The sequence below is a fragment of the Dipodomys ordii genome, unplaced genomic scaffold (genome assembly GCF_000151885.1).
Source record: "Dipodomys ordii isolate 6190 unplaced genomic scaffold, Dord_2.0 Scaffold26, whole genome shotgun sequence".
NCBI lineage: Eukaryota > Metazoa > Chordata > Mammalia > Rodentia > Heteromyidae > Dipodomys > Dipodomys ordii.
In genome coordinates this window covers 9,425,152-9,437,869 of record NW_012267242.1, presented here as the reverse complement: position 1 = coordinate 9,437,869, position 12,718 = coordinate 9,425,152, and the positions used below count along the sequence as shown (strand labels likewise).

The following is a 12,718-nucleotide window of genomic DNA, read 5'->3' as shown; positions in this document are numbered from 1 at the left end:
AGCACCACATAAGCAAAAAGAAAAAAGCTGGAAGTGGTGCTGTGGCTCAAGTGGTAGATGCTAGCCTTGAGCTGAAGAGCTGAGGGACAGCGCCCAGGCCCAGAGTTCAGGCCCCACGACCGGACCCCCCCGCCAAAATATTAATCATTTCCTATAATCTTAAGTGTTAAGAGCTTAGCTGAAAGCCTAGACAATATAGTGACTGTAGTAGTTTTTTAACTAGCATACCTGAGGAATCCAAGAGGATTTCATTGGGACAATTAAGAGGCTTTTGATTTTTTTCTCCTTCCATAAATATTAACTGAATAGAGAATTTGGGTCCCAGAGAAGTGATTTGCCAGTAATTGGTAACAAAATCTGAATAATCCTGATATTCTTTTCTCTAGGCCATTTCTTTTCTTTTCTCCAGGCTATTTCTTTCCTTGCCTCCCTCCTTCCTTCCTTCTTTCCTTCCCTCCTTCCTTCCCTCTTTCCTTCCCTCCCTCCCTCCCTCTGTTCCTCCCTTCCTTCCTTCCTCTCTTCCTTCCTTCCTTCCTCTTTCTGTCTCTTCCTTCCTGCCCTCTTTCCCTCTCTCCCTTCCCTCCCTCCCTCCCTCCCTCCTTCTTCCTCCCTCCCTCCCTTCCTCCTTCCCTCCCTCCTTCTGCTCGCTCTTTCTCTTTCTCCTTCCTTCACTTCTTTCTTTACTTCTCTCTCTCTCTCTCTCTCTTGCTTGCTCAAACTGAGACCAATCTTCCCTTTCTTCCCTAGGAATGCTCGCCTTATGCAGCCCACCTCTATGATGCTGAGAACCCCAAGACGCCCCTTCGGAACCTGCCAGGTCTCTGCTCTGACTACTGCTCTGCCTTCCATTCTAACTGCCACTCTGCCATCTCCCTGCTCACCGGAGACCATGGCCTCCAGGATTCCCATGACAAAGATGGTGCCCGCTTCTGTCACCTCCTCAACCTCCCTGACCAGGACTACTGCTTCCCCAATGTCCTGAGGAATGACCATCTCAACCGCAACCTAGGTGTGGTGGCTGAGGACCGTCAGGGCTGCCTGCAGCTCTGTCTGGCTGAGGTAGCCAATGGGCTGAGGAACCCAGTCTCCATGGTGCATGCAGGAGATGGCACCCACCGCTTCTTTGTGGCCGAGCAGGTGGGGGTGGTGTGGGTGTACCTGCCGGATGGGAGTCGCCTGCTCCAGCCCTTCTTGGACCTCAAGAGCATTGTGCTCACCACACCCTGGATTGGGGATGAGAGAGGCTTCTTGGGATTGGCTTTCCATCCCCAGTTCCGCAGCAACCACAAGTTCTATATTTATTATTCACGCCTGGGCAAGAACAAGGTAGAAAGGATCCGGATTAGTGAGATGAAGGTTTCTCAGACAGATCCCAACAGAGCTGACCCCAAGTCAGAAAGGTGAGACATCTTGGGAGAATCTCAAATGCTGTGCTGTGTACACGATGCCATGCCTGTCTTATGAGAGAACAGAGAGGGGGCTTGACTGATTTTGGAGCACTGGCTTAAGATGCTGAGAAAGGAGGACAGCCCAAGTTAGATGGTTGAGTCAAAGCATTTCATGAGATGCGGCCATCAGTGTGAAGTACCCTAATTAGAACCGTGCTTGCTTGCCTTTCCAGGAGATAAGCCATGGCCAGCCGCCATGAGGCTGTAGAAAATGACTGTAGATAATATTAACACGTTGAACCCAGTAACAGTTTTTGATTATTATGTGGGCCCAGATTCCAGTCCCTTTACCTCCAATGTAGTATTTCTCACTCTTATAGTAACAATAGTGCATGGCCGTAAAGCTACTAATGCAGGTTAGACAGGGACTTGGCTGACCCTGAATGCATGCTCAATGTACTCCACCATGCTATATACCCCCCCCCAATATTCCTTCTGGCTTGTCTATCACAGACAGGTTGACAGATTGGAAAGAGCATGAAGAAGTGATAGACAAAGCCAGGATAACTTTCTCAAAGGAAGGGATGGAGAATTGTGGTAGAGCAGAGGGTAAGGTACATGTTCTAGAAAGGGGTGATTGTTAATCTTGGCCAGGTCTAAGCTCATGAAGTCATGATCTGAAAGAAAAATGGCCCAAGAAAGTTACACAAGGACATAAGAGCCAAAAGCTATGGCTTTAGGTGGGACCTTTAGATCCTGGCTGGCTTGGTCTTAATGGTGTGTCCCAGCACCTCTGGACATTCCAAGAAGAGACAGCATTAGTTTGTGTCAGAGCCTAATGCCTAGTTTTATCTTCTTTTCCAGGCTCATCTTGGAAATAGAAGAGCCAGCTTCAAACCACAATGGTGGACAACTTCTTTTCGGCCTGGACGGGTATCTGTACATATTCACTGGGGATGGAGGGCAGGCTGGAGATCCCTTTGGCAAGTTTGGGAATGCTCAGAACAAGTAAGCTGGATGGGGATGGTGTTGGGGAGGCTTGGGTCTCTGCTCTTTGAGAACGAGCCCCAGGTACGGTATTTTTCCCAAGGTGGGAGTCAAACCCAAATCATTCAGGGCAATATGTCATTCCTGCATTGAGGCAAGTGAGAGGAGAAGACTTTGTGGTTTTGTCCTCTAATGAATGGACACAGTATATTTTGGTAGTTACTGTTACATGAATGCTCACTGTGACTTTCATAGTGCCATGCAGAGAGGAATTCAAAATTTTAAATAAAACAGTATATATGACACCAAGCCCTCAGTTCAGTTCAACTCAACAGTAGCATTGAGCTAGGTGTATCAGGCCTAGGAAACACATGAGAGGTCAAGAGTACTGAGTATGGCCAGGAGCCAGTGGCTCATGCTTGTAATCCTAGCTACTCAGGAGACTGAGATCTAAGGATCACAGTTCAAAGCCAACCCGGGCAGGAAAGTCCTTGAGACTCTTATCTCTAGTTAATCATCAGAAAACCGGAAGTGGCACTGTGGCTCAAGTGGTATATGTACAGATACCCATCCAGGGCTCAAGTGGCCCAGAGTTCAAGCCCCATGACCACCACCACCACCACCAAAAAAGTACTGAGTGTGAAGTGCGTGTCCAGGTCCCAGGACCAGCATAAAACCAAACAACAACAACAACAAAACTCCCACTAAGCTAACATTTGTCCAATGCCTACTATGAGTTAGGAAGTGCATGAAATTCTATACCCATCATTCATCCCTAGGATCCCAACCACACCACAATGCAGCGTTTTTATCATCTGCTTCATCGATGAGGAGATGGAAGCCCAGAGGCCAGAGCTATTGGCAGAGCTTTCAAATCTTCTGTTCCTTCTGGCCACATGGCTATCTGAAGAAGAATAAGATCAGCTTTTTAATTTACAAAGAAGTCATATTAGACCAGGCTGGACGCAACCATCCTCATAGTTAAAAAAGTGGACAGGGTTACTTAGAACAGGACCACATCCAACTTTGCCTACTAGTTCTTGAGCCTCAAATGGGGAAGCCATTATCCTACAAACACACACACACACACACACACACACATTCTCTCTCTCTCTCTCTCTCACACACACACACATTAATAAATACATAAAAACTCATGCAAGAAGCTGGATGCTAAAGGGGACTCTACTGCATTGTTGGTGGGAGTATAAACTTGTTCAACTACTTTGGAAAGCAGTATGGAGGTTCCTCAAAAGATTCCACATAGAGCTCCCCTATGACCCAGCAATCCCACTTTTGGGCATTTACCCAAACAATCACAAACAAGATCATACCAAAGCTACCAGCACAGTTATGTTTATTGCAGCATTATCCACCATAGCTAAGATATGGAACCAACTCAGATGCCCCTCAGTAGATGAATGGATCAAAAAAATGTGACACACACACACACACACACACACACACACACATACACACACACACACAGGAATTCTATGCTTCCATCAGAAAGAATGACAACCTCCCCATTTATTAGGAAATGGAGAGACTTGGAAAAAATTAAGTGAAGTAAGCCAGACCCAAAGAAACATAGGTCCCATGGTTTCCTTTATTTGCAATAACTAATATATGTCTAGGACAAGCAGAAAAGCTCAAAAGCTATGTACATATGACCATATAAGATGATACATGTGACCATATAAGATGATGCCAACCAAAATGAACCCCAAGATAGGGACACAAGTGGTTTATCCTTCTTGCTGTTGTTTTTAATGTATTTATAATGTACCACGTGATTTTTTTTGTTTCTTTCATATGTTCTTCCCCCATGGTATAACCCCTGTTTTCACTGTATTTGATGTTGGTGCCCTGCATCTTGTATATACATTTTTTCTAATTTGGGGAGGAGAAGGGAAATAACAAAATGCTGAAACAAGGATACGGGTTGACCCATTGTAACAATGAGATATACAAGACACTATGTTGAAAACAAACCTTACAACTTGGTGGGGGAGATGTAGGGGGGAGGGAGGAGTTGGGGAGGTGGGGTGGAAACGGATGGTAGGAGAAAAACAAAGGAGGGGGTAACCATGCTCCACAGGAAGTGTAATCATTAGCCTACTCATGTAACTGTAACCTCTCTCTACAGTATTTTTACAATAAAAAAAATATATATGAAAAAAAAAAAGAAGCCGGTGCGGGTGGCTCACACCTGTAATCCTAGTTATTCAGGAGGCTGAGCTGAGGATCACGGTTCAAAGCCTGCCTGGGCAGAAAAGTCCTTGAGACTCTTATCTCCAATAAGCCACTAGAAACTGGAAGTGGCACTGTGGCTCAAGTGGTAGAGCACTAGCCTTGAGCTGAAGCGCTGAGGGACAGAGCCCAGGCCCAGAGTTCAAACCCCAAGACTGACAAAAAAAAACAAACCAAATCAAACAAAAAAACCAAAAACTCATGCAAGCGAGAAGTGGGAAGAGGGAGACATTTTCATGAGAGGAACTCTCAGAAGTAAACCATCTCAGTGCTGTTCATGGAAGCCCAGCTCCTGTTTACCTGCTTATCTCAAGTTAATTCTTAAGGAAACGACAGAGGCATGGGTCCCCAGGATCCATCGCTGGTGCTCTTACCACTTGATCTATGACTCCAGTCCTGCTTTTTGTTGGCTCTTTTGGAGATAGTGTTCTCATAAATTATCCTGCCCAGGCTGGCAAGCCACTGGCACTCAGCTATATCTTGCGAATATTAAACAAACAAAAAGTTGCATTTTCCCATCTGATTCCCAGCAGGTAAGCTGCAGGGAGTCTCCTGTGATATGGTGTCCTTGCTTACCTGAACCTGATTCTTGGCCTTCTGTCTTTCAGAAGTTCCTTGTTGGGAAAAGTATTAAGGATCGATGTGAACGGGGCCGGGTCCCATGGCAAGCAGTACCGCATCCCTCAGGACAACCCCTTTGTTTCTGAGCCAGGGGCCAACCCTGCCATCTATGCGTATGGGGTCAGAAATATGTGGCGCTGTTCTGTGGATCGAGGGGACCCAGTCTCCCACCAGGGCCGAGGCCGGATCTTCTGTGGGGATGTCGGCCAGAACAAGTTCGAAGAGGTTGACCTCATTGTTAAAGGCGGGAATTATGGCTGGAGGGCCAAGGAAGGATTTGAATGTTATGACAAAAAACTCTGTCACAACGCCTCTTTGGGTAAGGAAGAAGCCATCTGAGTGATTTCTTGGATGAATGAATGGGTTGGAGGTGGAGGGAGGGGAGTAAGACCTGAGGGTGTTTTTGAATGTGCTTCTCTAACCCCAGAAATGACTCCTATGGTGGCTCACACCTGAAATCCTAGCTACTTGGGAGGCTGAGATCTGAGGATCAAGGTTTGAAGCCAGCAGGGCAGAAAAGTCTGTAAGACTTCTATCTCCAATTAACCAGCAAAAAGCCCTAAGTGGTTCAAGTGTGCCAGCTTTGAGGGAAAAAGCCTTGTGCCTTGTGAGAGTGTGAGGCCTGGAGTTCAAGCCCCATTACTGGTGCACATACACGCACCTAAAAGAAGAGTAACTTTCAAATTGCTGCTTTGCATTTTGTTTTTCTTTCAGCTTTCTTTTTAAGTTGTTTTGATAAAGGTGATATACTGGGGGGTTGCAGTTACATAAATCAGGTAAAGAGTACATTTCATTTTGGATGTTGTCACCCCTTCCCTTTCTCTCCCCCAATTCCCCCTCCCATCCCCACATACAAGTTGTATAGTTCCTTTTCAACTTGGTGTCTGGTGGACACCCTGATGCATTTGTTCATCCATTGTTCCTCCATGTTTCAGCTTTTTTAAAGCCCTTCCCTTTCTATAAAATCAACCTCCTCTGTTCAGACCATTGGAACATTTATTCTATGCAATGCTATGTTGCCTGATTATTTTATTATATTTTTATTATCTTTAGTTATATGAAGGGGTTACCATTTTGTTTCATTTTATTATTTTTTGATGGTACTGGTGTTTGAACTCAAGGCCTCATGCTTTCTAGGCTGGTGTAATTCTGAGTCACTGCTGCCTGATTTTACAACAGAAGATAAAGCTAATTAAGGTGTGTGTGTGTGTGTGTGTGTGTGGTGTGCATAAGCAAGAGATAGAGATGTGGAAGAGAGAGATTTGGCTTAGCCAACAATCATGGAGGTATAAAGATTGTAGCTGTTCTGCTGAGAAAAATTAACATCATTTATTTGCCTACCAGGCAATGACTCTAACATCTCCCTCTTTCTTCTTTCCCAGTTTTGGGAAAGATTCCCAGTTTTGGGCCCTGATGCCCATTCTCGTTCCTTGTTTCTGGACAGATGATGTTCTGCCCATCTATGCGTATGGCCATGCAGTGGGGAAGTCAGTCACTGGCGGTTTTGTCTACCGTGGCTGTGAGTCCCCAAACCTTCATGGCCTCTACATCTTTGGGGACTTCATGAGTGGGTAAGGAAGTGCTGACATTATTTTCCCTTTTAAAAATTACTGTTACTATAAAGGCGACATACAGAGGGTACAGTTATGTCAGTCAGGTAAGGCGTCCATTTCTTTTTATTGTGGAAATACCATACAGAGGGGTTACCATTACATGGGCAAGGTAATGAGTACATTTCTTATCAAGCATTGTTGCCTCCTCCTTTGTTTCCCTTTTCCATCCCTTCCCATCCCTTCCCATCTCCCCCCCACCCCATTGTCCCTCCCATTGTTGCTAATTTGCTATGAGTGGCCACTTTTGGCTCTACAGGGAGAGGGGGAGCCTTACAGGCAATAGGCAAAGAAAGAATGAAGCCAATGTTCTATACCTTGAGATGGTTAGTGGTAATAGTGTGTACGTTTGTAAAATTATATCGAATTTTTCTCTTAATTATACCAACAAAAATATGAAAATAAAAGCAAAAGAGCTTCCCTTCCAGGGCAAGGGTGTGTCTAAAATATCCGTGAAGCAGCTGTGTGTGTGGGGTGTGTGCAGGTGTGTGTAGAGCAGCTGGCTATTGATGTCTTTATGAAAGAGCCAGTCCTGGTCCTCAAGACTCTCTGACTCTCATTGGAAAAAGATCTTGCAGAGTGCAAATGGATTCCTAAAACACAAGGTTTTGTTTTTCATCTAGTCGACTTATGGCGTTGCAGGAAGATAGGAAAACCAAGAAATGGAAGAAGCAGGACATCTGCTTGGGCAGCACCGCGTCCTGCGCCTTCCCAGGGCTGAGCAGCACCTACAGCAAGTTCATCATCTCCTTCGCTGAAGATGAAGCAGGTAACACATGCACACAGCCACTTGATTTCTGCTCACTTGAACTTCAGTAATCATAGGCAAGAAAAGGTTTCCTTAGCCAGGGGACCTTTATTAGTTGAGCCACAACTCAACTTCTGACTTTTTCGATGGTGAATTGGAAACAAGAGTCTCCAAGACTTTCCTGCCCAGCGTTGGTTTTGAGCTATCATCCTTACATCTCAGCGTCCTGAGTAGCTAGGATTATAGTTGTGAACCGCTGGTCCCAAAAAGTTATGTTTAAGTTTTGAAGATTAAAATTAAAACATTCCAATTTTAAATAAATTCCATTTTGTTTTACACAGGTGTATACAGAGCTCTTTACAGAGTCAATAGTTGGCCCTAGCCATGCCAAAAAATAAAATAAAATGATCTCCCAGAATCCCTTCAGTCCTCAGATTCTCTGTAGGTGTAAAGCCAGGCCTGGAAGAACGCCTAAGTCTTTATTTTCCTTCCGTTCTCAGCTTTGGGGACCTTCAGTTGAGTGGGATATAAAGAGATCCAGCCAGCTACTGCATCTTCCCGCTCAGCCAGCTGATGCATAGAGAGTTTGAGGAGAATGTTTTATTTATTTAGTTATGTAAGAACAGAGGGTATTTTGGAAAATCCAATCCATTTTAATAGAGAAAAAAGTCTAGGCAAGTTTCAACTAAGTTCAAACATACAAAAAAATACAGCAAAACCACAGGTTGGCAGGGTGCTGTTCAGGAGAGCGGATGGATCCTGTGAAGTTAGCGCCAAGGTGAGACTCTCTTCTGTAGAATCTTCCCAGAAGGTGGAGCCCCCTGGACAGTGGAGCCCAGAGGTAGGCCTGCCCAGAGATGCCGGCTGCTGTCTTCTGTGACTTGCTCCTCTCTTGGAGGCCCCAGAACTCTAGCTCTGGTGGCCCTGGCTTGTGCCTGTAGGCTTTTCACAAAACAGGACACTTGAAAACCAGTCAGTACACTTGGGCAAACAGGACCCAGTGTCCTTGGTTGAATTCTGAGAAGTAGACTTGCCAAGGTGTTCCCAAGCCAGGCTGAGCCCAAGGGCAGGGCTGGAGCCAGTACAGTTGCTCCTTAGGCAAGTGTTTTGTTTTTCTTTTTCCCCTTCTAGAGGTGTTTGCTTTCCTGTGGTTCATGAATGAATTTGCACGTTCTGCACGTAACCTGTTCTTTCCCAAGCAGAGGCATCTTTTAGATCTGAGCATTCCTTCATTATTTTATATAAGAGCCACAGGCTTTAGATGAAGATACTTTTTAATGGAGCCCTCAAACTCTGCCTTTATTATTGTTTGTTTTTGTATTTGAGCTCGTAAGCCTGTGAGCTGGTATTCTGGACTTCACATGTAGAATTTCCCCCCAAGGAATTTACAGCCAATTAAGGCCTGGCTTCCAACCAGGGGCCCAGAGTGCCGTGGGTGGGGTATCTTGCTAGTTAGGGGTCCAGAGCCCCAGGGGTGGGGTGTCCTGCAGCCTGGTTTGGGCTGTTTTCTGGGCCTCCAGCTGTGTGATTCCTGTTTCCTTAGGGGAGCTGTACTTCTTGGCCACCACCTACCCGAGTGCCTATGCACCACATGGATCTATTTACAAGTTCGTGGACCCTTCAAGGTGAGATTTGGGGTCATTTTCTTCCCATTTGGTGTATTTTCTTAATCATATCTCCATGGCAGGTCATAAAAACATTAATTAGTCTCCCAGAATTACCAAAACTTCCTACAGAAACACATCCAGGCACCAGATGAAAAGGGATCTGGGCAAACACATTGTGTAGAACAATGTGTCAGTAGAAATGATGGGCTATTTGGGGCACAGTGTCTTTACAATTGGAACGAGACTCTTTTCACAACCCGTATTAGTTCAGCCCCTGGAGCTCCTATGTTCTTTAAGAAAAAGGAAAAAAAATCTTTCTTGATCCTCCTGTTTCAGCTTCCTGAGTGCTGGGATCATAGCTGGTACCTCCATGCTTGCTCCTCATTCTTCATCAGTCCCTGGTTGGGTATTAGGCACACAGACCCCATTTAGTCTTTCCCATCTCTCTGAAAGATAGGTACTATTATTTGTTAGTATTATTTCACATTTTATTTATTTCTTTGATTTTTTTTGGGGGGGCTGGAGATGGAATCTAGGGCTTCATGTCTGATTGCTACCACTGAGCTGCACCACCAGCTCCTGGTTGTATGCATGTATGTATTCATTTATTTTTATTATCTTTAAGTAGTTGTACAAAGGAGGTGCCATTTAACAAAGTGTATGAGTACAACGCATCTTGATCAGTGCCACCCTTTCAACATGCTCAGTCCCCTTCGACCTACTTTTCTTTTTCTTTTTTTGTCAGTTGTAGGGCTTGAACTCTGGGCCTGGGCGCTGTTCCTCAGCTCTTCAGCTCAGAGCTAGTGCTCTACCACTTGAGCCACAGTGCCACTTCTGGTTTCCTGGTGGTTAATTGGAGATAGAGTCTCATGGACTTTCCTGCTGGGCTGGCTTTTGAACTGTGATCCTCAGATCTCAGCCTCCTGAGTAGCTGGGATTACAGGCATGAGCCATTGGCGCCAGCTTTCTTACTTTTCTTAATATTGTGTTATAAACAAAGAATTCTTTTTTTTTTTTTTTTTTGGGTCTGGTTGTGGGGCCTGAACTCTGGGCCTGAGCGCTGTCCCTCAGCTCTTTAGCTCAAGGCTAGTGCTCTACCACTTGAGCCACAGCGCCACTTCCGGCTTTTTTTCTTTTTGCTTATGTGGTGCTGAGGAATTGAACACAGGGCCTCAGGCATGCAAGGCAAGCGCTCTACCACTGAGCCAACTTCCCAGCCCCAAACAAAGAATTCTTGACTTCATTCTCCCTCCTTTCCCCATTCATGTTGAAAGGGCTTGTTATTTCCCCCCACCTTCGGCTTTATTTTTGATCCCAGAATTGGCCAATTCTTCATTCTGTAAAATAGAATATGCATTTCTACTTTGTACTTCAACTTTGTAGATGTAGGATTTCACACTTGGTAAGATTTCCTGGCCTGGGGCACCTGAGTTTGAACCTGATGGCATGTATCACCGGTTCCCCCACCCCCCGACCCCATAGCCCGCCACTGTCTCCCAAGGACCTGGAGGGCCCCAAGGCATCCACGCTTTTCTCCTTGCCATCTGAGGTCTGACCTCACTTCCTGCAAATGTGTGCCTTCTAGTGGCCTTGATTTTCAGAGTCTTGTGTTCTCATTCTTTCTGTCTGGTTTTTAGGAGAGCACCCCCGGGCAAGTGCAAATACAAGCCAGTGCCGGTGAAAACCAAGAGTAAGAGGATCCAGTTCAGGCCATTCACCAGTGAGTCTTAGTCTGGGGAGGACCAATAGTGTCCTCCGTAAACCCAGGGTGGAGGGGCTTAATTTTTCTCTCTTAAGAGTTATCTTTTGGATAAGGGTTATTACTCCTATCTCCTCCTCTGTTGCCAGAGTAAATGGTAGTGACACCTACTTCTACTTTGACCTTTGTCCTCTAGTCATCCATCCATCCATTCATTCATCCATATATTCATTCATTTGGCATCAAGTATTTATTAGTACTGAATTTGTGGCTAGTACTCTGCTAAACTGACTACTTAAAATCTCTGATCTGTAGTGGCACAAAATCAAACAGGAGGAGAGATGGCAAAGAAACAAATATAGCCTTGAGGATATTATAAAAAAAGGGTGACCAGGGCACTTTAGGGGACCCTGGGGTGAAGATTTCACCCTTGAGTAGGGTAGGGTAGGGAATCAGGAAAGATTTACAGAGGTGGGTGAATCAGGCGTTGGGGGGCTTATGCCTGTAATCCTAGCTACTCAGGAGGCTGAGATCTGAAGATCTAGGTTTGAGGTCAGCCCAGACAGAATTGTCTGTGAAAGTCCAAGTAGCTAGCAAAAAAATGGAATGAAAAGGCATGACTCAAGTGGTAGTGTGCTAGCCTTGAGTGAATAAGCCAAGTGAGAATTCAAGGGAAGCCCTGAGTTCCAGCCCCAGTACCAGCAAATTCACACACACACACATACACACACACACACACACACGACTTATAAAGAGGAGACTCTCTTCTATAAGATTCCATAAGATCCATCTTGATGGATCTGTCCAGAGAAACCCCATCAAAAAAGGGAAATATTTAGATGTAGGTCAGAGAAGGGAATTACAAATGTTAATACAGATAATTGGTATTGACAAGCCCTCATGCAATTCTGGACACAATGGCTTGTGCCTCTAGTATCAGCTAACGGGGTGACTTGAGGCAGAAGGATCCTTGAGCTTTGGGGTTTGAGGTCACCCTGGACAACACAGCAAGACTCTTGTCTCTTAAAAAAAAGGTTATAATATTGAAAAGTTTCCTGGGTGGTGCATTTTCTGTAACTTCTTTCTCAGACTTAACTCACTTCCTAAGTAAGTGTGTATCTCTCAGAGACAGTCCTGGACTTGCTGAAGGAGCAGTCAGACAAAGCAGCTAGACCATCGTCAAATGCAACCTTACCTTCCAGCCCAGCCTGGGCCTTACCCAGGAAGGGCTCCTCCAGGAAGCCAGCTTCAGCCACGAGCAGCAAGAAAACACTGCAAGGATCAGGAACAAAGAAGAAAGCCAGAGTGTGGTCCCCACGTCCCCAGGGCAAGAGGAAGCAGAGGCTGAAAACCCACAGTGGTAAGCTGAAGGGGTTGGCACAGCAGAGGCCAGTGGATCGACAGTGACCCGAAAGAGGCAGACTGCCTGGAAAATGAAAACTGCTCTAAACATGGCGTCTGGGAAGGCTGGCTGGAGATGGGGCAGGCCGAGCCTCCCTCAGGGCCTGTGCGCCATTCATGCCGTAGTTTGTACACCTCCTGGCAATTCTACCAGAGTGTCTCCATCTGTCCTGCAAAGTCCTACAGCCCGAGATAATAAACCACATTTGCTTAAACCATGCATTTTCTTTATGCTCCTGGATGATTTTCTGGCATCAGGGAAGCTAGCAGGTCACCTCATAGCTACCTAAGGATCACATTGCCCTCTGCTGCCTAATGCGGTGTTTGGGAGCAGGCCCATGCATGTCAGCCTTCTCGGGAAAGTCCCCCTGAAATGGTCGCTTCCTTTCCTTCAGTCTGAAACT

At 45.6% G+C, this 12,718-nt stretch overlaps 1 protein-coding gene across 1 annotated transcript in view; it reads left to right on the top strand.

Moving 5' to 3' along the window:
- Positions 1 to 12,320, top strand: part of Hhipl2 (HHIP-like 2) — a 16,833-nt gene extending 4,513 nt beyond the window's left edge. Inside the window, exons 2-9 of the mRNA XM_013014992.1 lie at positions 748 to 1,400; positions 2,253 to 2,396; positions 5,237 to 5,568; positions 6,694 to 6,820; positions 7,483 to 7,628; positions 9,151 to 9,232; positions 10,852 to 10,934; positions 12,040 to 12,320. Of these exons, the coding sequence (XP_012870446.1) occupies positions 748 to 1,400; positions 2,253 to 2,396; positions 5,237 to 5,568; positions 6,694 to 6,820; positions 7,483 to 7,628; positions 9,151 to 9,232; positions 10,852 to 10,934; positions 12,040 to 12,320 (1,848 nt within the window). The remainder of the gene's footprint in view (positions 1 to 747; positions 1,401 to 2,252; positions 2,397 to 5,236; positions 5,569 to 6,693; positions 6,821 to 7,482; positions 7,629 to 9,150; positions 9,233 to 10,851; positions 10,935 to 12,039) is intronic.
- The last annotated feature ends 398 nt before the right edge of the window (positions 12,321 to 12,718 follow it).